Source organism: Chiroxiphia lanceolata, chromosome 5 (genome assembly GCF_009829145.1).
Source record: "Chiroxiphia lanceolata isolate bChiLan1 chromosome 5, bChiLan1.pri, whole genome shotgun sequence".
NCBI lineage: Eukaryota > Metazoa > Chordata > Aves > Passeriformes > Pipridae > Chiroxiphia > Chiroxiphia lanceolata.
The window spans coordinates 16162000-16186314 of NC_045641.1; the positions used below are offsets into that span (position 1 = coordinate 16162000).

Below are 24315 nucleotides of genomic sequence, written 5' to 3' on the forward strand. Positions count from 1 at the left end.
TGTGGATTTTTGTTTGTTTGCTTGTTTTGTTGGAGTTTTTGTTTTAAATCTTTGAATGCTTCCATGTCATATCAAAGAAGTGTGTCTTGAGAATATTGATCAGTATACTACAGTGTATGGCTCAGCCTCCATTTATTTGTTTTTTAGTAAAGCTGTAGTGTGAATACTTTTTTGAAAAGCAGCCAGGAGGTTCAAACCTGTGTAAAACCCATCTTCTTTTAGATGACTGTCATGGTTTTACATATTAGAGGAAAAACCAAGTAGAGACTTGAAAGTTAATAATAAAAATTTCTTCAATCATATCAGTGCCAGGAAGTCTATCAAAGAGTCAACAAGTCTGACAGAGGTGTGATGGAACCTATGAAATGTCACTTCATAGCAGGGGAGCTATGTGGAATTTTTGCTTAGATGTTTCTTGTGAAGAAACTTTCCAGACCCTGTCTTATGGACAAAATCAGAGGAATTCTTTTGAATTTTTGCTATAGGAGATACATAGAAGAAATCTCTAAATTAATAAAAAATTCTAAGATTAAATAGGACTAATCAGAGGTTTCTAACAAAATCAAATTAATGTTTCTGTACTATGATAATATCTGTTTAAAGAGCATGAAAGCAACTTTTTTGTCTGTAAACTTGTCTTTTTTTTCTCCCTTATAAATCAGTTGGCATGAAAAGATGCACATTCATCCTATGAACTCTACCTTGCTCTTTTTTTTTGCTTGTTATACTCTCTCTAACTTGGAGAGTCTTCCAGTTTGAGTTACTTACCAACTTACCTTCTGTGTTTTACTAGAAGTAGTCTTCAAGACCTTTAAGTGTCCTTAGTTTAATTAAATTATATTAATTTTATATTGTGGGTAAATGCACAAGTTCTAAAAATGCTGAGGTAGCATAATTATAGTAGTTTTTCTTTTATTTCTGCTGACTGGTGAGTAGATTTGCTTCTTGGCCTATAGGTTGTCTCTGCTATCTGTTTTTCCTGAAAGTTTATTCCACATCATTTTACTACAGCCAGGCATTTTTATTCCCTCCAAGAAAGTCTGTAAGATTATAGCAATTGTTCCATTGGCTATGTGATTATTTTATTTATTATATTGTATTTTTTAATTTTATTTATCTTTTAAAACAGTGTTTACTGTGAGGGTGGTGAGACCCTGGCACAGGCTGCCCAGAGAGCTATGGATGCCCCATCCCTGGAAGTGTTCAAGGTCAGGTTGGATGGGGCTTTTAACAACCTGGTCTAGTGGAAGGTGTCCCTGCCCAAGGCACAGGGATTGGAAATAGCTGATCTTTAAGGTCCCTTCCAACCCAAACCATTCTCTAAGTCTTTACTGTTCTTGAGATGGAGATCCATGATCTTGCTTGTGTTCTAATTCAAGTAGCTCAGGTAGTTTAGAGCTCAAGTATGGATTGTATTCTCACCTAGTGTCTAACTGTACTCTATATTGAATATTATTTTACATATTCATAAGAAAAAATAAGCTCAAAACTTTTGTCGTGAGTAATCTGAATAAATAAGTCAGTTGTAGCCTTTCTATTGTATTGAAATGTTTGATGCTCTCAGATAACTCTGATTTGTCCATTAAATCACAGTATTTTTGTATTATTCAAGTTTGTTTGGTTTTTTTCTCTAAGCCATATCAAAAAGTACTTGAGGAAAAAGAAGTTTTGTTCCCCGTGTATATAAAAAAAAATCTGTTAATGAAAGTCCTGGTTTAGTGCATAGGGTGATGTGGATTTTAATTATCTACTTTTAAAGTTTGTTTTGCATCTCTGTGTGTGTGTGTTTCTAAATTTTTAAATGTATCTGTCTAAGGAAGATGTGTTATTTCAAGATGCTTAATGCACACTCTCAGAATTTAAAAAATAAGTTAATTCTATAATAGTGTAAAAAACAATGAATTTCTGAAGTTTGAAATATATTTTGTGGTTTATATTGTCTTATTTTTGAAGGCAATTAAGAAATAATAGGCTTGTACTGTGAGGAAGTCATGAGAGGTTAGTGCAAGGTATTTTATTTGAAACTACAGACTGGAAATGTTGGGTCATGGGAATAAATGGAAAACAGTATCTTGAATAAGTAGAAGCAGTAAAATGATATTGAAGAGAAATCAAAGGATTTCTTCAGTATAAAAATGAAAGAATTGTGAAGGAGAAAGTTAATTACAATTAATGTAACTATGGGAGAGACATGTATTCCAAAGAGAGCAGCTTATTTTAGTTCTGGCTCCTGCATTCGTATCCCTCTCCCCGTGGTCTCCATATAGTTATAATTAACGATCATCATTCTATGGTGAAGTGGCACAGAGGTGGTTATACTTTCAGATATAAATCTTCTCAAGCATGCTTTCCAGCAGACTGGGAAATTAATTTAATGGCTTTTATGCCATTAAAGGTGGCTTTTGACATCCAAATATCACAACTTTGTGTGTTTATTATGAAGTAACTCACAGGAAGAAAAGCTAAAAGAGAGTTGCTTAAGCAATGACAACATGCTGTACAAATGCCAGGAACGCTAACATTAAAATCCTGTTGCATAAATCAGTAGCATCTGATGATCTAAGAAGAAATTTTCAGATTAGGTGGATCAGTGCTTTAAACAGAATTGTAGGCAAATTTTTTATGTCTTCTTTTCAATGAGATATTCGGTTAGTTAGTAATGCTTTATAAGTTTCAAACCAATACAAATAGATTTGTCAGAAATTTGTTTGCTGAAACTTTAAGAATTGGCTTTGCTTGTAGTTTAAATGAAAGCCTTTTTAAATCACAGTAATAATAAAGTCATTGGGGTTTTCATCGGCATGGGGATATTTTGCTTGTCTTTTATTTGAGAAATTTGATACTTTTAATTTTAAGCTGTGGAAAACAAGTTCATAAAGCCGAAGTGAAAAATTAGGTACTTAAGCACAATAATCAAAATAGGAAAAAGAAAGGTTTTTTGCAAAACAGTTTTTCTTCTGTAGGTTTTCATTGCATTATTTCAAAGTAGCAGAAAGGAGGTAATGTTTTTATAGCACATTCATTTTGACAAAACCCAATACATTAAAAAAAATTGACTTATGAATTGTGTTCTCATCAAAGATATTTGTGAACTGATTTATGAGTTCCATCTTTAGTAAATTATGAGATAAAATTTTACTTTAGTGCAGTATGGCCGTATTTTAAAGGCAACTACCTTTCTTAAAGTAACATTCTGGAAGAAAATTGAAGAGACTATTCTATTACTTTAGAATAGATAGAGCAGGGTTTTCTTCCTAGAGGTTTGATTATTTCTTTATCTTAACAATAAATACCTATACAGAATGTAGAAAAAGGTTTGAACTTCATGAATAAAGCAAACCTTGCAGCTTTTTTACCTCAGAAGCATATGTTATAGTTTCATTAGGAAATTTTAAATCACAGCAGTTTAAGCTAGTTAAGGAATGCACTTAACAATTAAGTAACATAAGAAGTAGTGTTGCCTGCAGAGTGCATTCTCCTCCAATATGCTTCTTCAAATTCAGTATTTGCAGTTTGTGCTAAAATGTGGAAATAATGGATGGTATTTACATTCTGTTGTAAATAAGGCAAGAAGTCTGTAAAGTGGATTTCTTTCTTATTAACTCTGAGTGATGTGGGAGATTACAAAATAAGGAAGCATATAATTTTGAATAAGAAATTTGATATTACACAGTGTGGATTTGCAGCAAACTGCCACTGTCATAGACTTGTGCGTATGATGTCACTGAAGAACAGTTATTTCCTCTGCTGTCCAGTTTAACTTGAGAACTTTTTTAGTTGTGCTGTTCAATTACATTAATAGATTAAAGTAAAAATTGCTTCATGAGTGAGTGAATTTATATAGAGTTATGGTCATATGTAAGTGGGTGCTGAGCTTACTTGACAGTGGCAAATTTTTCAGTCTTCTGTCACAGAAAAAATTAAATTTCTGAATTTTTAGAACCTTTTATATTTACATAGAAGTTCTTGGATAATTTGTATAATTTTATATTTGTCCAAGTTAGAGTTGAATTTTTGGTCTTTCTAAGTTATCCAGGTATTGCATTAAACATATTGTCGTTTATGGGATTGCTCAAATGAATCTCTTTGCCAGCCTTCTAAGTAATTACGTGCAAGACAAATTCTTTTTTTGCTTTTCCTTTTTTTCTGTAGTTTCAGGTAAGAAATATTAATTTTCAATACTTTTAAAAGTCACCCTTGCATATGCAGATACATAGACTGGTTTTTTTATCTTTTAAATATTGTAACTTTTAGTGCATTTGGGTTTTTTCCCTCCCCGATAAATAATTATTTTTTAAATTTACAGATTTAAATTTAAATTAATTTATAGATTCTTTGTGAAGGCGTTTCCAGTGCTAGAGTGATGGTCCCTAAATAGCCCTCTAATCAAACCTGTACCTTAGCACGGGGAAGGCCTGTGTTCCTGAGGTTTGCTTTAGACTTGTTTGACCACGCTTTGGTTTGCTCTTATCCCATACTTGGATGTTTTGTGTTGGTGTGTTTGTGTATATGCGCATACGTAGACTTGATGCTTTAAAAAATTAAATGATAAGCTCAAACTAGATAATTAAAATGCAATGTGGGAGACATGTTCAACCTTTAATCTTTCATTTCCGGTTCTCTAAGCACCTTTTGGATTTCTCAGGAAATTCCCTTATCAGGCATTCTAAGAAAATAGTCATCAGGATCTTGTGCTTATCGTGCATACTGGTTGCTGATTATGAGTCCTGTAATTTGGTATCACATGCACCACTTCTCCCTGGCAAGCAGTTTTGGTTGACAGCAGCTAACCTATTGAGGTGAATACTCTGAGAAGAATTTGTGCTGAGCATTGTGGTCTAGATTATTGCTCAGATACATTTTTAAGAAGAGCTGCCATCTTATAAACTTTGAAGGCTCCTGTTTCACTGTAATGTCATGTCCAAGGATGTGGCTTATACTCTTTATTGCGCTGGTAAACTGCCAGGTTTACTAGCCACATTTCTCACCCCTATAAGAGGTTACCGGTCTTGTATTTGGCATCATGCAAGTTCTATGGGTCAAAGACCTATTGGTGCCACCAGGTTTACTTAATTCTCCTTTGTACCCTGTTACAGTTGTAGAAATTTTGAAGTAGTAAAGATATTTTTCATCTTCCTCATGTCTGACTTGTGGAGCAGTAAGCTCAGTCTGCAGCTGATGAGGAACTGATCTCTTTTGTTTAATTTGTGTCATGAGCTGAGAATTTCTGTTTTTCAAATAAATTTATTATCCTTAAAAACAAACTTGTTTCTATATAGATGTTTGCAATGGGTTATGAATAAAAATTAAGGGGCAAATTCTGGATTGTTTAGTGTGGAGGAAAAAAGGATATTTGCTTTTAAAATCTAGTCAAGAAAAAACCTGAGTAGAAAAATCTTACTGGCAATCATGTAGGCCCACTAAAGGAAGTCTCTGAATGATTTACTGATTACTTTCATACAGAATCTGGAATTAGAGAAAAAGTATATGAAATATTTACTGTTTTGTAATAGAGCAAATTGAGAGTACTTGCAGGGTCATATGTTAATTTTGATGAACATAGAAATTCGGTCCAAGTTATCAAGTTTACGGTGGTTTTGGACATGATTGTTTACCTTGCTCTCCAGGTCGGAGGAGGTTGTAACAGTTGCCATGTGCAGTAAAATTACTTAGAGAATTAATAATGTATAATCATTCTTATATTGATATATAAAGAGGTTCGTCTCGCTTCCTATTGCATCTTAAGGAGATTGTAGCGGATCAACTGAAAGCAAATGTAAGATTATTAACAGTGTTAAAACAGACAAGTCATCAATACGTCGTGTCTGTGAGAACATGACTGGTTGTAGGGGAATACTTGAAATGCAGTAAGGTCATATTTACCTAAGCCTGGACTGATGAGATGATTAAGTTATTTTTAATTTTTTTTTTAATTATACCTTTGTGACTGTAGTACCACAGAGAAAGGGAAGGTTTTACTTTGGTGATTAATCCTTAACAACTCAAAAGCTATTTCTATCAGATTAATATGTAATTAGGACCTTTTCAATGAGAGATATTGATGTGGTTTTGTACATATTTAATTAGGTAACTGTTACTGAAAGAATTTACATTTAAATGCTCTATTATGTCATGATCTCCTCAGAAAAACATTACCTTAGTTAAGCAGCGACTGAATAGCTGTTTCGTAAAGCTTTTTGAAAAGTGAGTTTGAAGTGGAATATGTAAGATCTAGTTGTGGAAATATTACTGTGCACCTCTACATGCAACTATATATGTGTGGTTTTGTAGTTTGTATGCTTGGGTGGTAACTTTTAGATTAGGTCTATCTAAAGATACAACATCTGAAGTAGATCACAGCAGAGTAAACTTTATATATAGACAATTGCCTGTGCATGTATGGCCAGAATGGTTTCCTTGCACCATTCCAAGAGCTATATAATTTGGACTTGAAGTATATGGTAATACTTTTTTACATTAGATGAGAAATAAATTTACACAAATTATTGCTAAAAAAAAAGAACAATTTTAAAATGTTCAGATAATTAACTGATCTAATGTTTCTTTGTATTGTTTTATATATATTAGGTGTATGTAAAGAACAGTCATAATTTATTGGTGATCTTGCAGTCTCTTTTGAGCTTCAGCACTGGGTCTTTCTTGTACCACCATCCATTTTGTTCCCTACCTCCTACTCCAGTAGATTCATCTGAGTTTTGCTGATTCTGAGTGTTGAGAAACCATTTCAAGATAAGAAGTTGAAATTAAAACATTAATAACACAATTAAATGTCTGTTTCATTAAAAATGGATTTCCTTTGAGAAAATGTATGCTTTATTTAATAGAGATATCTTTTGTATGAGCTTGCTTAGTGTAATGAAGTACTAAAACTATCAAGTTAAATTTTTCGGTTTTTCCCGCTTTATAAGGACTGAGTTTTGGTGTTGGCAACAGAGTTAAGAGAAGTTCTAAATGCAAGTTACACTTTTGTTGGTTGCATTTGAATGCAGTTGGACAGATTGCTATTTGGATGCATTGAGAGGGCTGCTAGTTATTGTAGCAATATCATTAACCCATTCTAGTAATGTCATACATTTTCAGTATTTTATTTCAGGACATGATTTCTTCATAAATAAAATTCTCTCTGAAATAAAATTTTTTCAGTTCTTTAATGCAAAAATTTGTGTTGTATAATTCCATCTGTCTGTGATGGCAGATGTTTTTATGCATAATCTGTACTGAAAAGGTCAAAGTCGTCCAGCATTCTTTAGAAGAAATCAATTACATATAAAAGGCAGAGTTCAAATATGAACTTAATTTTAATATTTTGAACACCTTCCACCAAAATCATCAGTTAAGCTTAATCTTGTTTTAAAATCTATTTTTAATGGAGGCACATTATTTAGTATGTATATTTCTACTGTCATTGGAAAACTAAATCTGTAAGTAGCTGTAAGTAATATTTTTTTTTTATTTTTTCATTTTATCTTTATGTGTCTGCCTTTGGAAATGGATCCAGTTAAAGCTGTTTAGAAAAAGTTACTCTTTTTTCACTGTGGGAAGTTTCAGAAGCATACCCTGGGAATGAGTAAAGAACAGCTAATACCATGCTTACAGCAATGCACATATTCAGATCAGCATGTCATAGACTCCATCCTACAACAGTTTTCCTCCAGGCAACTATTTTGCTGTCTTTTACAGTTACGTAGATAACATGATAAAGATCTCCACAGGAAAGTGAAGAAAATGAGAAATGTTTCTGTAAGACTGTAATTGGATACAGTGATCTTTTTTCCCCCAGGTATTGATACATGCACACACTGACCTTCTATTTCTGTCCATATTCTTTTATTTATTTTATACTAATGTCTATTCAGATTTCACTCATTGAAAATAAATGTAAAGTTATTTAAAACCAGACATTGCAGTTATGTTGTCAAGCACAAATAATATCTCGTGTACTTTTGGGATTGTTATTTTTGTTTCTTCTGTTGTTTTCCTGAAATCCCTTCTACTCTTTCTTTTCCAAACTTCTCTAGTGTGTTCATTTCTTCATCTGAACAAGGAAAAAAAAAAGAAAAAAAAGAAGGAGAGCAACGTGGAACTTGATTGCTTTTTCCCCTTAAAACTACATGGAAAAGAAGCATTTTGCACTATGTGCCTATTGAAATAAATGAGTAAATGTTAAATATGCAAACTATGATTTTACATAGCATTCTGCCAGTCAAATGTTCTTTAATTGGAGCTTATCATTAAAATGGGTGGCCTTTTCAATTTCAGCTGTAGTGTGGAAAAGGGTCACTTGGATATTTAACGTCAACTTTGAACTTCCTCAGTAAAGTGTAGCAAATTAAGGTGAATTGGTGCCGCAGAAACCATTGTACATCACTGAGGACTTGCATGTTTGTGACTTAGCTTTTGTGATGCTGTGCCATCTTTATTAGAATAGTGCCTGGATGCTTCCACAGTGTAGGTCCTTCTTCAGCATACACCACATTTAAATCAAAAAGTACTAGTTAATATAACATATCCAAAAATATACTACTTAGCTGATTTAATGAACATGTATTTTAATATAGCTTGAAGTAATTAGACTTTTTCTTTGGAAGATTTGGTTGCTGAGTTTTAAGCTGAAGTTTGACGCGGCTGTTTTACATAGGGTAAATGCTAGTAGGGTATAATTAAAGTACAACTGAGTTGTCATACACATTGTGGCAACCTATGACACATTTAATTAGATTTCTTTTAATTTCAAAACTTTTTTATCTGACTTTAGAAGAGATGACTTAATGATGCAATGGAAGCACAATGGGATTGAAAATTAGGCTAGAAGTAGCTTATATATTTAAAGAACATATAAAAATATTGAATATTTATTTTGCATTTAAGAGGCTTATGAAAATGCTAGAGATCAGTCCATTTAAGCCACAGAAAAGCATAATGTTATTCTCAGATGTCTCTTCAGAAGGAAGAGACAGAACAAGATGCCTGGATGAGTACTTCCAAAAAGTGCTGTTTTTATTTCTGTAATGGCTGAACTTGTGGTTCTATGACATTATAATTGAGGACTATGGATTCTTTTAGTGAAAGAACTGGATATTTTAAATGCTTTCTGTATCTGTTGCTTTACAAAGTCATCCAAACTAGAGCAGAGAGAACTCAATAATGGTTGCCTTTCCATCTCTTAATTTTTTTGTTGTTGTTCCCAGTGGAATAATAAGAATTTTACTTAGAGTAGTGAATATATGTTAGACCTGTACTCTTTTCAGAAGAGCCTGTCCTGACATTCTCTTTGTGCTTGGGGAACATACCTGTGATGGACAGTAATTGGAACCATGGAAAGATATTTTTTAAAAGTTATATTGTATTTTCTGGGGAAAAAAAAATTCATCATTCGAATTTGATAATCCATCTGTACTAGAACAGTCAGAATCTAGTTTTTCCAAAATATTATTACTGGAGCGTCTTTGCTGTCCAGGTTGCTTCATTCAGCCTAACTTTGCAAACTGCTGTGGTTTTCTGACTGCTTATTGCAGGTAGTTCAGTCACAAAATGGAAAATCTTTTGATGGGTGTTTAAAGTTTTATTTCAGCTAATTTTATACTCCCACATTTTAGAGGTCTGCATTCTGAGACAATCCTCTTAAGACCAAATTATAGCTAATACTGAGAAACAAGATTTTTTTTTTTTAATGTAATTAATCTGATTTATTTTGGGTTACTAGTTTAGAACAGGTCAGGTAGTACTCCAACACTACTTGTTCTTCTGTCATTATCATCATCATTGGTCGAGTCTGGCCTCCAGTCGGGAGGTCTGGAGACACACCATCTGTAACGCTGCTGCTTCCTTTGAGAACACACGCAGGATCACTCTCGAGGAGAAAAGACAATGTAGAAAGAACCGTGTCTTATCGATACCATCCAAGGAGTCTTTCTGCTGTGCCTTTTGCAACCGGACTTGTCTATCTCACACTGGCCTTTTTAGCCACCAGCGCACTTGTAGCAAATGTGGGTAGAGTCCTTCCTAAATCTTCATTCGCGAAGACTAGCCACAAACTAAACTTGTTCTTTTGTGTTGGCTGAGAGGAGAGGTGAAGATGCCCCACCTTCGAAGGTTATGTGTATCTTCAGCTTTTTTGTTGGTTTAAATCCTGCTGTGAGAATATAGTGTGAAATGGTAGATTTTGTAAGAGGACAAGAAAGGAGGTAAGGAAGATGAGAAAGAGAAGATAAAAAGTCTTATTTTGTTATCTTTTCACACCCACCTGTAGAAGAGTTATTGTGTTGTGCTACGGTTTATAGCTTCCTTTTTGTTCAGAAATATGATAGCAGTATCATGAAAAGAAAAGATACTCCAAGGCAGGAAATTTGCAAAGGAACACATTGTCTAAGTAGTTGTAATCTCATTCTTTCAGCAAATGTTTAGTGGAGGAGGGCCTGAAGACTGCTTCATTCAAAGGGAAGTTCAGTATACATTTGTGTTTTATGTAAATATGAGGAACTCTGATTCATTTCTTGTTTTTTCTATAGACATAATGAAGCAGAGAGGGAATGGATTACTTCTTTTTTTTCTATTTAAAATATTAAAATGAAAATTAAAAATATTAATGAGGTGGTGTTTTTTTTCACTGGGGCACTGGTTTACAAATATCTAATAAACTGTATAACTGTAAGACTTTTTTGTGAGTTAACATGTGTAAGATGTACCAAAGAATTTGTTTCTACTGTAGAGGATACATCATTAATTTTCTTTTCTTTCTGGAAAAGTTTTTCTTTTCTAAATTCATGTGAATCTTCATCCTTAATTTTAATTTATGAACTGTTAAAAAGGCTTCTGTTCTGAAAATTGTGGGGTTTTCTTGTTTAAAAGTCTCAAGGTACATCAGGTTGGAGGTAGATAGATAGATAAAGACTTAATATTGATATTTTTTACAGGTTCATATGAAACTTGTCATCTTAAATCAACCTATTTTTGTCCATGTTAAGTCTACTAATTTTCTGTCTTTCTCTAGGTCTTGTAATTTTTCTGTTAGGGAACTTAGTAAAGGACGTGTTGATGTTTCTTTGTTACTTTTTCTGGACTTTCAGGAACCTTTCTTTTGTATTTTTTTGAGCTGCAAAACTGGCATTTCAATTTGGATTAATATTGCCAAATGTACTTCACCTTATCTACTTGTCCAATCTGTTTCTTCATTGCTAGATGTTTCAGTTCTTCTACTGATGCTGACCTGTTTGCCTTCCTTTAATCCTTTCTTGTTATCTCCATTGTATTCAAGCATCTTTACCATGAAAATACTTTTATGTTATGCTGGGCTCTTCTCTTAATATGTTATTTTGTGCAGGGGTTAGGTTTACTGAGTGAAATGAAGCCAAGTTTGTTCTAGGAACTGTCTTTAATGAGAAGAGTCTAATTGAGTAAGTGATGGGACCTGAGCAGAAAGGGGAGCGTCATCTCCATTTACTTCCTATGTTATCCCCATTTTCCAAGAAGCGTTGATAGAATTTGCTGTCCATTGTGGGGGATCTTCCTCCTTTTTACTGGGAGGAATACTCTGCTGACATTGGGGAAGGATTTTCTCCCTCCTTACAAAAGGGTCTGCTGTAAAAAAATTTGCTGTTGCAGTCTGCTGCCCCCTCTTCATTGTTTTCCAAGGCAGTGTTATATCTGAGTTTATTATACAGGGTATTTGAAATATGTTGAATACTTGTTTATTGGATTTGCGAAACTGCACTCCAATGCAAAGGTGGCATTCCTTTAACAACCAGTAAGTGACTACTGGTATGTTGTTTACAACCCTGCCACCTCTGAGTTCATCCTGTGCTGTTATTTTATGGAGTCTCTGCTGCAATTCCCTATTTTATTTACCAGATTTCCCTGGTAAGTAAATATCTTAACTAATGCTATATTAATACAACCTAATCTTCCTGTCCTACAGCCATTAATATTTCGCAATCCAAACCCAGTGATCCTTTAGAAGGTGCACACCCACATACAGACAGCAATGCAAACAAGAATGCTTTGGTAACACCTTGCTGGTAGTGTCTATTACTAGTGATAAAATCGCTGGTATGTTAAAATTATTTTAAAACGTATGTAATGATAATTGTTATTGTCAATTGACAAATAAGTGCTTTAAGGTAGCATAATCAAATGTGATAACCTAAGGATGTACTTAGGCGTCTGTAATTACATACTGAAAAGTTAGGGGTAATGGAGGAGTTTTAAGATACTATATATTCTTGGTATTCTATGCTACCTTGCAGTTGTATAATGGAGTATATATAATGGTGTATTATGCACTATTTGGGGAGAATTAAACACCTCTCTCTTCTGCACATCGACCTCTCCTTAGAATAAACCAAGGCTGAGACAGATGCTTCTTTGATACTCATCTTGATATAGTAAGACACTGTGAGCTGCTGCAAGAAAGAAGCTACAGCATTTACTCAGAGCATTCACAGTTCATGTTAAACTCTCTTCTGGAGCTGCATGTGAGCGTTGGGAGTTAGGTGGCAACACAGCACACATTCTGTGTTCTTTTCAAAATGGATTAATTCAGATGCTGTGCTTTAAAAAGACAATATAACTTAGGTGGTAAAGTTTTGGTTCATGTTGAAATGTGAATTTCTTTTAACATGCTTGTGTGAAAGACAGTTTCCAGGAATCCATACATCATTGGATTCTGTGCTTTTCCAGTGTTGAGAACCATGTGTTTTTTGGGGGTGGAGGGTGGGAATCTGTTTCCTTTTGTGTAATTTCCTTCTAATTCCAAATACTTGCCTGAAAAACGAATCCTCCTTGAAAAGTTGTAGTCTGCTTTCTGAATAAATTTCAGTGGTTTTCTAAAAGGTATTTTTCGGGGCTTTTTCTTCAGTGAAGACTGGCAACATATTTGCACTTTCTGTGCATTGATGCAAACATAGTCATCTTCTTCAGAGATTGTTCATATATAGCTTGAGGGCTCTCAAAGTGCTTCTGGTCTTCTTTCAGGTGTGAAATGTTTAGAATAAAGCAATTTATTATATATTAATTCTGGTTAACCAGGCATGATTTGAGATTTTCACAGTCTGCAAGAAATTAAGTATTCATTAACATTTAAAGCCATTAGATGACACAGTTGAGCAATAAATGATTCATTTAGTCCCTGTTAAAGTAAATGTGCATTGAAGTTTCTGACTAGAAGATAAGTGGTGGCTGTCTTTGTTTTGAATTATTTTCCTCATCCTTGCTTTATTTATTCTGTGCACTTCATTGACTTGTCTTTATCTCTCTTTTGCTGAAACAGAAGAAGAAGAAGTGGAAAATTTTGATGTTTCCAGTCTGGCTGAAGAAGTGCTGCAGAACATAGAAGCTGACAGTTACTGGTGCATGAGCAAGTTGCTTGATGGCATTCAGGTAAATTGGTTTTTCCTGTCTGTAAGTAGTGGAGTTAACCAATTAATGTCATGGCTTTGAACAACTTTAAGGTTGTTGAGAAAGAGTAGATCTATGAAAAACAAGGGAGAAATTGATTTTCCCATTGGAGAAATCTACTGCTAGTTTGGCATAGAAAGGAAAGAAAGAAAAAGGAAAAAAATAATCGTGAAACTTCTTTTCATCAAAATGTCTGCATGTTTCATTGGGGTGTGATATTCTAGAGCATAGCTGAAATCTCCAGTTCTAGAGGCATGTTTTGTACCTCAGTCACCAAGCATGAAGAATGTTTGCTAAAGATCTCACTGAGGTGATGAAAAACTGGCTTACTTATTAATTTTTAAGTCATTAATATAGCAATCTATAGGTGATTACTGTCTTAATAGTTCCTAAAATTATCTTCATATTTTTAAAATATCAATTCAAAACTTTATACTTATGCTGTGTCACTGTTTGATTTTTTTCTATGTGGAAAAGCTATAAATGCAGGCACAATTTTCTGTTAAATGCAGCAAGTTACAGTCTGATAATGGTGGATTTGTGTGTACATGTTTGCATTCGTGGGTATATAAGTTTATGAAGAAGTACCTACAACATTCTTTCCTGTGACTAATAGTTTAATATGAATGCTTCATTGGCTAAGGCATATTGGCTAAGGCACATTGTGAATTGAAACTTATAACGGAGTTCATGTTTGACAAAATTGTTGTAAAATTGAGTCAACAACAGAAGTCTTTCACTTTTTTGAAGGTATATTAAGTGTATTTCTCCTGGTTAAAAGTCAAATAGCTTAATGTTTTGTGTAGTGCTGTTGAAATGCATAGTCATTTTCTCATGTCGATTCCTGTAAAAAATGCTGTTTTCCTTATTTCAATGTCTCAGAGCTACTAAATTTTAAAATACTTGATCACATTAAAAATATGTGAAAAGTTACAAAGAAAAAAAGTGAGAACTTGGAAACTACTGGAAAGGAAGAAAGTCAGGTAAAGAAATGCGAGCCCTCCAACTGTTTTACCTGTTTCTGGAACATTGTCTGTCACTGGCCTGCTGCTCAGTTTTTTTCCTAGGAATGGAGGTTTAGAGATTAGGTCATTTGTCCTTAAAATTCTGTTTTCATACAAAACCATCAAGTACTGATAAGCAAAATATGGAAACTAATTGTAATGGAATTAAACTGCATCAATGAAAATTTAAGCTGTTATATAAATGGAATGGTACTGGATGTATTCAAGGATGCACTCATCTATCAAAAGCAGGCTTGAAGGATTATGCTAGTGGTGTGACTAATGGTGTTACAGTTAATTCACTGCAACTGCAGAGTGCTGCTGAAATGGAAGGGTTTCTTGTTTTTCTTCTCTCCTTCTCTTGTTTTGTTTCTTTTCTTTTCTGTGATGATACCACTTTACTTGCCAGGTAGAACAGTCATGTAGTTGCAGGTTGAGATAGCTGGGAAAACTAACCCTGCAGAGAAGGACTTGGGGATATTGGAGGACAAGAAATTGGACATGACCAGCAGTGTGCACTTGCAGCCCAGCCAGCCAAATGTACCCTGGGCTGCATCAGAGTGGCCAGCAGGTCAAGGGAGCTGATTCTCCCCTTCTATTCTGCTCTTGTGAGGCCTGACCTAGAGTGCTGCATCCATTTCAGGGATCCCTAGGACAACACAGATGTGAACCGGTTGAAATGGGTCCAGAGGAGGGCCATGAAGATGATCAAAGGGCTGGAGCACCTCTCCTATGAGAAAGGCTGAGGAAGTTGGAGTTGTTTAGTCTGGAGAAGAGAAGGCTCTGGGAAGACATTATTATAACCTTTCAGTACTTAAAGGGGGCTTTTAAGAAAGCTGGAGAGAGACTTTTTGCCAGGGATTGTAGTGTTAGGATAAGGGGTGACATTTCAAACTGAAAGAGAGTAGATTTAGACTGGACATAAAGAGTAAATTTTTTACGATGAGGGAGCCCAAAGGAGTTGTGGATATCTCCTGGAAGGGTGTCCAAGGTCAGGTCTGATGTGGCTTTAAGCAACCTGATTCAGCTGAAACTATCCCTGTCCATGGCAGGAGGTTTGGACTAGATGAACTTTTAAGATTCCCGGTGGATTCATTGTATGATGCTATGGCTCTAGCTGACTTGCATTCTGGATGCACAATCATTTCTCTCTGAAGATATGGTGTAAGAGACTCATGTGTGACTAGTGATAGTGTGGTCTGAGATGTCTGAATAAACCGTACAGGGATTTTAGAGTAGAGGAATATGTGACATGGTAATAATGGCAATCAAAGAATCTCTGCAGAATGTTTCCATCATTTTATTCTTCAGTATAAGTTTCTATTTGATGTTACCCTACCAGTAGTGGATAAGTTTAAAGAGTGTGTTTTGATATCAGTTAGGGTCATCTTGTGAAATTTTTGACTGATATGAACTAGATACATTTTTTTGCATGTTTGTCTTTTCAGTGTTTACGAGTGTAATGGAAGAATGATTGTATTTGTATCCCTTTATTATTCTTAACAGAAAACTCTTTTATCTTTCCAACCCATCTTGACCGTCTCGTTTTCTTGATTCCAGAATTGTCAAAGGTGTTATTAAGAGATATGTATTTCTTGCTCGAGTTTTGCTACACATGGTATCTATTATTTCTCCATTCCTCACTCATCTCACTTCCCTCCCTTATGTATCTAATGTGACTCTGTGTATATTTATTATAAGAACACATCTTTGAACCACAGAGACATATGGAATAAAGGATAAGAGCTGGCATTGAGAATCAGGACAGTCACTTCCTGACATGTATGCAGTTCTTAGCCGAGAGAAGAAATAAAAAACTTGATCAAATCATGTGTTGCTTTAGCAGATTTACTTGTGCTAGTTTTTTGTGATTGGGGAGTTTCTATGTCTTTGGCTCCAGTTAAAGAGTTTTGCAGAACTTTTCCATGACTCAATGTTTGATATTGCATGATAGTTTAAACTATTTTGTGTTTTCAGATTACTTTGCATCTTCTTTCTGTGTTGATTGTCTCTAGTTATAGGTTCCTAAGTGACTGCACTTGTGTCTCATCACAATTTGATTGAGATTTTAAAAGTTGATTTAATAGAAATAGTAGGAGATTTTTTAATATAAATTTGTCTCTCTCTAAACTGTCAGTTAATGTTGTAATCTGTAGCTGCATATACTGTCATCAATTTTGGATAACGATATACTGTAATGGTTTTCCTTTTCAGTGCTTCATGATTCTGTGCTCTAAATTTTGTCTTTATTTTTTGTCCTCACTCCAACTTTTTCTTAGTTGTTTTAAGGAAACAAATGAGAACTTCTAAAATCATAAGAACATAGGATAATTCTGGTAGGAGCAGACCTCTACCCAACCTTCTGCTCAAAGCAGGGTCAGCTGTGAGGTCAGATCAAGTTTCTCAGGGCTTTGTCCAGTTGGGTCCTGAAACCTCCAAGGATGGAGACTGCACAGTCTCTGGGGGTTAACCTGTTCCAATGTTTGCTTGTCCTTATGTTGGAGTTTCTTCCTGATAGCCAGATGGAACAGTTTTTGTTTGTTTATGCTGCTTGTCTCTTATCTTCTCACTATACACCACTATTAAAAATGGAGCTGTGTTGTCTTGATAATATAGGTTTTACCAGGCTGCTACTAAGTGCTTCTAAAGCCTTCCTTTCTCTAGGCTGAACAACCTAGCCTCTCACAGAACATGTGCTCCATACCTATGAGCATCTTGGTGACCTTTTTCTCTTGCTCCAGTTTATTCACATTTTTCTTGCATTGAGGTCCCTAAAACTGGATGTAGTATTCTGGATATGGTCCTAAAATACACCACAAAAATCCACTTTCTAAGCTCCCCCACAATTTGTTTTAATGTGGAAGAGAAGTTTTTAGACAGGCACAACTCAGCATGGGGAATTATATCAAAGTTTATTACTAACAGAATAAAAACTACAGAAACTAGAAATCAAACAAATACACAGTATTAATACAATCTCTACCACCCCTGGGGTCCTTCCACATCAATCCGGAAGAACTCTTCAAGACAATAGCTAAAGACGATAGCTAAAGTCTTTCTCATTGGGGTATCAAGAAGGGGTCTTTTGCACCCCCACCAGCTCCTCAGCCTCTACTGAGGTCTCCTCCTGGACTGCAGAGGAACATTTGTTTTACCAGGTCTTCATCATGATTACAGGGAGTCAGCTTTTGAGTCCTTTTCCCCGTGGTTCGTGAAGGTTCTTCCCAGAGAGTAAAATGTCCACTCTTGCCTCTCCAGGTTGCAGGGTTTCTGGGTCTTGCTCAGTCTTTTATATACCCCAGATGGTTTTCACCAAAAGTCCTTACTCAGAAAAAGCCTGCTTGGTTTGGCTTCTCTCTGTTTCAGCTGTTGCAGCTTGACTTCACGTGGCAAGGGGGGTCATTCCCTCCCCGCACTCCTCGTCTTTCAGTTTTCGACTGCCCTTGTCCAAACCCACGAGGGCACCTCCGAGCCCCTCGGCCTGTCTCCATTTTTCAGTCTCAGCTCCAGGTTGCTCCCTCCCCTGCCATTGTGGGGGGGTAGCAGTGACACTGCTTGAAGTTTTTCTCTCATCCTCTGCCTGGAATTCTTCCAGCTCTGCACAATCTCCGCTGCTTCTGCAGCTCCTGGGCCACCCGTCGACCCGTCTCTGGCTTGGCTCCAATGCTGTGCCTACCTGCTGGGGGGGCTGGCTCCAACCTCCTGACTGGCCTCTCAAGTGTACGCCACCGCCTCTCCTGGGCAGTGGGGGGGAAAAAACCCCTAGCCTTGGACCACAGGCACATGGTCCAGTTATAATACTGTCCCAGGCTCCCCCGCAACCCAGCTGGGGGCGGGTGAAAGAGGACCTGGCCTGCCACAAGGGGCCCTTGGGCCTCTCTCCTCTCACCTCATGGCTTCTGAATCCCTCTCTCTCACTGCCAACAACTTCCTTCCGGCTGTTGTAATATCCTAATTTCACAGGGTGAAACGCAGCTCTGATTGTCCCCTGATCGGAAACTCACTTGGGACCAACCACTTCCAGCCCCCGCCCAGGGATGAGACAGCTCAAACCATGACATTATTTTTAAGCATTACAAGGAAAATCTGCACAGTAAAGGTGATTGAACTCTGGAACTGTTTGGTCAGAGAGGTTGTAGAGTCCTCATCCTTGGAGTTCAAAACCTGACTCCACATGGCCTTGAGCAGCTTGCTCCAAGTGACTCTGCTTTGGGCAGGGCTTGGACTCAGATGGCCTCCAGAGGTCTCTGCCAACCTCTGTGATTTCCCAGTGAGTCCTGAGTGGGGATAATCCTTTCATCCACTGGGCCAGGAGGCTGCTGCCCAGTTTTGCTGCCAGGACTTGCCTCTGACTCATTCTGAGCTTGCTGTCTGTTGAGACTTCGGCTTCTTTTCCACAGAACTTGTCTCCGACCTGTGTTCTCTTGCAAGGTGTGCTGATTTATGCGGATTTATAAAACTCTGTTTCTGAGGATGTGTGTGGCCATATGCAAAATATATATCTTCCATGCTCGTGATAAAGCTGTTTGTCTTTAGAACGCTTGCAAACTGTAGATGATGCATGAGCATTTTTGCATTTTCACCTGTGGCTGTGCATATGGGAAAACTAAAATTATCCCATGAGTATTTTTTCCATTTAATTAACTAGATGTTCCCATATATCCATTGTAATTAACTTTTTTTTAATTACTAAATTGTCCTTTATAACACTTTTCTCAATAGAGTCTCGTTAATATTCAAGGAAAAAGTTTGCATTAATCTGTGCCACCTGAAAATATAATGTTCATGTATAAAATACAGTATAACTCTTCATTTTAAGTTTGAGTGTAATGGTAATAAAATAACCAAAGAGGAAATATATGCATTGCATAATTATCTAACCAGATGTATAAAAATAGCATTAAAATATTAATATCATTATTTATCATGGCCTGGTAATTTTTAGAACAAAAGGGAGATAATTTGTTCCCAGGGACTGGAGTATGCTGAGGTATATATTATCTATTTCTATGGCTGATCAAATAGCAAGATTTATGATCTTTGAAGGGAATCCTGCAAAGTTCTTTCTCACTCCTGAGTTATGGAAAGCTGTTGCTAAGGTGTGCCTGAAGTCTGGATGATGGATGGATGGATGGATGGATGGAATGCTGCTTGGAAAACCTTTCAGAGATCTGCTGGAACGCATAAATAACATGAACATGCATTTCAAATGTTGAGAAGTATGTGCAGAAATAATTCTTTATAGGACCTTCCAAAGGTTTATTTTAATGGAAAAATAGGTCAAGTATAGCTTTCTTTGTACCTTTTCATTAGCTGAATGGAGAAAGTAGTTTTTCATCCCAACTTTCTCAGCTGAATATAGCACAGCAAATGTGGTGTGTTCAGGGAAAATGGGATATATGATATAACTATCTGACAAGCAGTCTTCAGAGTCTCTGCTAACATTGTATAACTGATACTGAAAGACAGTTGTGCTCCAGTTCCTGTATAAACAGATTCTAATGCCAGTCAGAAATGTACTCTTGAGAAATGTGGAAGCCTTGTCAGGGATTGTCAGAAATGCTAGCAGCAGTTATTTCTGTGTGTTGTTCTCTTCAACGGTTCGACTGCATATTCATGGTCTGTGTCTGTCCCTGCAGCTACTATTGCTGTAACTCCATCTGTGAGTCAGAACTTCTCTATGGTGATAAGCGTTTAGTAGTTTCCAGAAATCCAAGTTGTTCATTTTATGCTAGTGTCTTGTCCAAGTTGGATCTTGAGAGTGACAAAACATGGTGGGTTTTGTCCTGAAGATGTGACTATTCCAAGGAAAAACAATGGTTTGCTTGATTAGAGTTGTGTTCTAAAACACTTATAAAAATAACAGCTTTTTGGAAAGTCATGAACATGAGAAATTTCATGAGCAGTAGGTTCTATAATCAAGGCAGGGATTTGTGCTTGCTCAGCATTCTAGAATGGCTTTTCTTCTGATGAGAAATGGACAACTTCACCATTTTTAATAATCACTTATCAAATGATACTCCTAAGTGGTATTTTTCTGTTACTCTATCCGTATGTCATATATGAGACTCAAATCTTCTGAAACATAAGCCTGGCCACAGTAGGTGCTTCTGTCCAGAATTCTTTTTGTATTCATGCTCAGATATCTGATTCTATTTCTCTTAATAATTTATTGGAGCAAATACTGCTTTATGGTGTTTTAAACTTTCAGTGAAGGAAAAGAAGGTTCAAAGAAGAGCAAGAGTTTAGAAACTTTTCTGTAAGCAAGTTTTACCTTTCTCAATTAAAGAGATTTCTAGTAGCTTGCTTAGTCACTTGAGGACTTATATTCCTCCCCATCAGTTTGAGAAGACATCACTAGGATGCTGTGCATCAGGACGCCTAGTAAGAATTTCAGGGTCAACTGCTAACTCTGCTCAGTTTAGTATGTATCTGTGATTTTCTCCCATTAGATCTCTGATAATGGGTAAACAAGAAGGCCAACGCTCAAAACTGCTTTTGTACTAGGTGGAATGGAATAGGTTAGATATGACATTAGATTTTGAAAATGATTTGAAGGGGATTCAGGAGAGCACAGACAATTAGACACATGCATCAGCGAAGTCTGGAGAAAGTGTAGAATAAGCAGAATTAATGGTGAAAAGATAAAAACCTATATTATTTAATATTTTCTATAGCTCCTGTAAAGCAGCACAAACCTGACAGCTTTTGGAAGGAATCAGTGAGCCTGTGAACAACTATATAGTTTAATTGTATTTCCAATGTGCATTTTGATAAAGTCCTTTTTACCAGAAGTCCATAAAAAAGCTAAGCATATATGGTAGAAACACTACCTATTATCACATAGGGAGGAGGAGGGTTTATATAAGTAGTTCTTGAGAGTAAACATCACTTTGCTACTTTTAAAACCTAAAATGAGCTTGTGCTCAGTATGCTCTATGCTGTTCTAATCCCTTTTGTCTATCTCATTTTAAAAGGATGGCTTCAAAGTCAAAAAAATAATAATGGAGCAAATAAGTGGAACAGTTTCTGGGTGATGGATTATGTTCTCCAACTTGGATGACTTAGCTAAGTGGAGGAATGTAATAGAAGTCTTTAAAATGATGAGCTGCATGAAGAAGGTGTATAGGGAGTAGTTGCTTTCCGTCTCATCTGATGCAAGACCTAGATAGTATCTTGTACTTCTGCTGAGTGATAGTCTTAAAAAAAAGAGTAATTGAGTAGCTAAGCTGCTGGGCTACTTGTCAAAGGATGAAAAACATTTTGCATGGGTTTAGAATCTGAAAAATTTGAAGTTTTGTTGACGAAAAATCTTCAAACAACTTTAATTATGAAGATACCACTCTGAGTTAGTGAAGTCTCAGCACTGCAAACTGGAAGCTGAAGGAATGCTGCAAATACATCACTGCAGACTTTTTTTGCTCCTACCATCCCCTACAGTAATTTGCTGCTGACTGCTCTTAAAAGGGAGAAGCCAAGGTAGTTCTTTTGTTTGGCCCAGTATCCTGTTTTAAGTTTGTAATGATAAGCTTTGGTTAGTACTTCAGGTAATAGAAAATTGAGGGTAGCAGTAGGATTTATGCTGAAGACTGTAGTTTTTCTTAAGAACAGGTGTCATCAGAAGCTCTTAAAGAGCCTGTGTCTCTTTGGAAGCTAATAATGCAGTTTCCTAGCCTGTCACTGAGAGCAAAATTTTCAGGAAGACAACAAATCTGTTTGTAATCTATGGATGACATATACTGTGCTATCAGTATGCTTCAGCATACAAATATTTTATCTTCTACCTAAAATTTACAGCATCAGTTTTTGGGATTGTAGGTGTCCATATTTATTATTCCTAGCTCTTATCCAGATTTGAACTGTTGTCTGGCCTATGCCAGAATCCAAAAATATACCTTGAGCACTTCTGTTATTGCTACTTGAACAGTTTCTGTAATTTATAATAAATCCACTTGTATGAAACTAGGTTTGACTGCACAGCCCAGTAGAAGGTTGGATATTTGGTTCTGAGACTGTGGATATTATTCTAACTTGAGAATCAGTACCTACCTTTTAATAAGCTGTTGCTTTTTTTCATCCCTTTATGTAGGAATAAGTAAGATACTGTTTTGCGTTTAAAAAAAATTTGGGCTGCAATGCTTTGTAAATCTCTTTCTTAGTACTTAGGTAATTTTACATTTTCAAAAGTCAGGTTTAATAATTAAAAAGGTAGAAAGAGCTTTTCTTTTAAAGGAAGTATCTTGGAGTAATTATAGAACATGCTATGGAATATGTACTAACAGCATAGTCCAGCACACTTGTGCTTGTTCTTGTGCATGCACGCTCTCTTCCTCCTGAACTGTATTTAAGAGTGAATTTACATTATAATCTCGATCTTCAAGAAACATTTTGGCTAAACTAGCATTGGTAGTGTTATTATATGTGCTGCCTATCATCAACTAGTGTCATGTTCCCTCCCTCCTCCCCCTACCTTTTCGCATAACTTTGAGAGCAGGGTGAACTGAGATTTTAAATAGGATTTTGCTTATAGAATTCAGAAATATATGAATGAAGCACTTAAATGAGTTAAAAAAATAAAATTCCTAAGGTCACTTTCTGACATAATGAGATAAGAAAGAAAGCTTTATTTCTTTCAGTTGTCATTTGTTCATGTGATACTATATTTGAACATACCTAAATTGGTGTATAAGAATTCTTAAATATACATCAGTAGAGAAAATAGACATCTATGTCTGTGTGTCCCTATGGTGCTTAATGTATGCTTTATATTTAAAAACTCTGTTCTGATTGATAAAACCTTATTCAAAATGAACAAACAACACGTGAAGACTTTGTGTCAAAACTTTCCACTTGCTTCTATAAATGATGCTTATATTTTCATCAGTACATTGTTGGTGAACAGCGTGTGTGACCTGAAAAGATGGAGAAGCATTGTGCCTATACCTCTGCTTGGCTGCATTCATTATATCAAATTATTGACAATGGTTTTTCTTTTAGTTTGGCTGGTTCTGTTTCTCCTTCATGATGACATAAAAGATTGTTTTCCTTTCCTCTTCAGCTTTCTTCTTCTTTTTAAATTATCCCATCATCACCTATTTAAAGAAAAAGCTAACACCTGCAATGTCTCCCTCCCTTCCTCTCTCTCTCACTCCCTCTCTTCTCCCCTCTTTCCACCCTCTTCCCCCTGCTCTCTTTTTGTGAGTATAGGAGGATAGTCCCAGTTAAATTTGTCCTGTGTATTTTTTCAAGTTTCTTCCATTTAGAGTTTCTCTACCCTTAAAAAATGTAAGAAGTTACCTAATACTTTTAATAATGTTTAGTGAAGTCTGTGATTTTAGTATTTTATTATAAATTATAATGACTATGTTTTGAGAAGAAGTCCTGCCAGATCTAGTTGTAGTTGCGGGACAGTGGGGTGGTTATACAGAATAAGTACAGACTACTAACACAAAAATTTGAAGCTGAAGCAAGTTTTGATCTCTTGTGACATTATAAAGTCTTAACCTTCTGTATTGTAAGGTGAAACTAATTATGTGTCAGAGTCTGAACTAGATATTATAACCATTCATCTGTAGTAGGTTAGCATAGTTCCCTGAAAGTGTGTTGGAAGCCATCTGAGCAGAACATCAAGGAATTTAGATATTGCACACCAGTACATGAATTTTTTATATTTATCATGGATTCTGTTGTGTACTTATGCGTATTTTGTCATATGTGAATGCTTATTGGAAAGTGTCAAGAACAGTGTTTAGAAATAACAGATATTTTGTGTGAACTCTCTGCTACAGATCTGTTGAGGCAAGACAATTCTGTTCTCAGTTACTTATGACATTTTTAAGACTTTGTCTTTTGCTTAATAACGATGGTCAAAGTTACACAAGGAATAAATGAGGAAATA

The 24315-nt window shown here is 35.8% G+C and overlaps 1 protein-coding gene across 2 annotated transcripts in view; it reads left to right on the forward strand.

The window, feature by feature from the left end:
- TBC1D22A (TBC1 domain family member 22A) overlaps window positions 1-24315 on the forward strand; it is a 159375-nt gene that overhangs the window by 44184 nt on the left and 90876 nt on the right. For both annotated transcript variants that reach the window (XM_032688434.1, XM_032688435.1), the window contains exon 9: window positions 13286-13395. In XM_032688434.1, the coding sequence (XP_032544325.1) occupies window positions 13286-13395 (110 nt within the window). The remainder of the gene's footprint in view (window positions 1-13285; window positions 13396-24315) is intronic.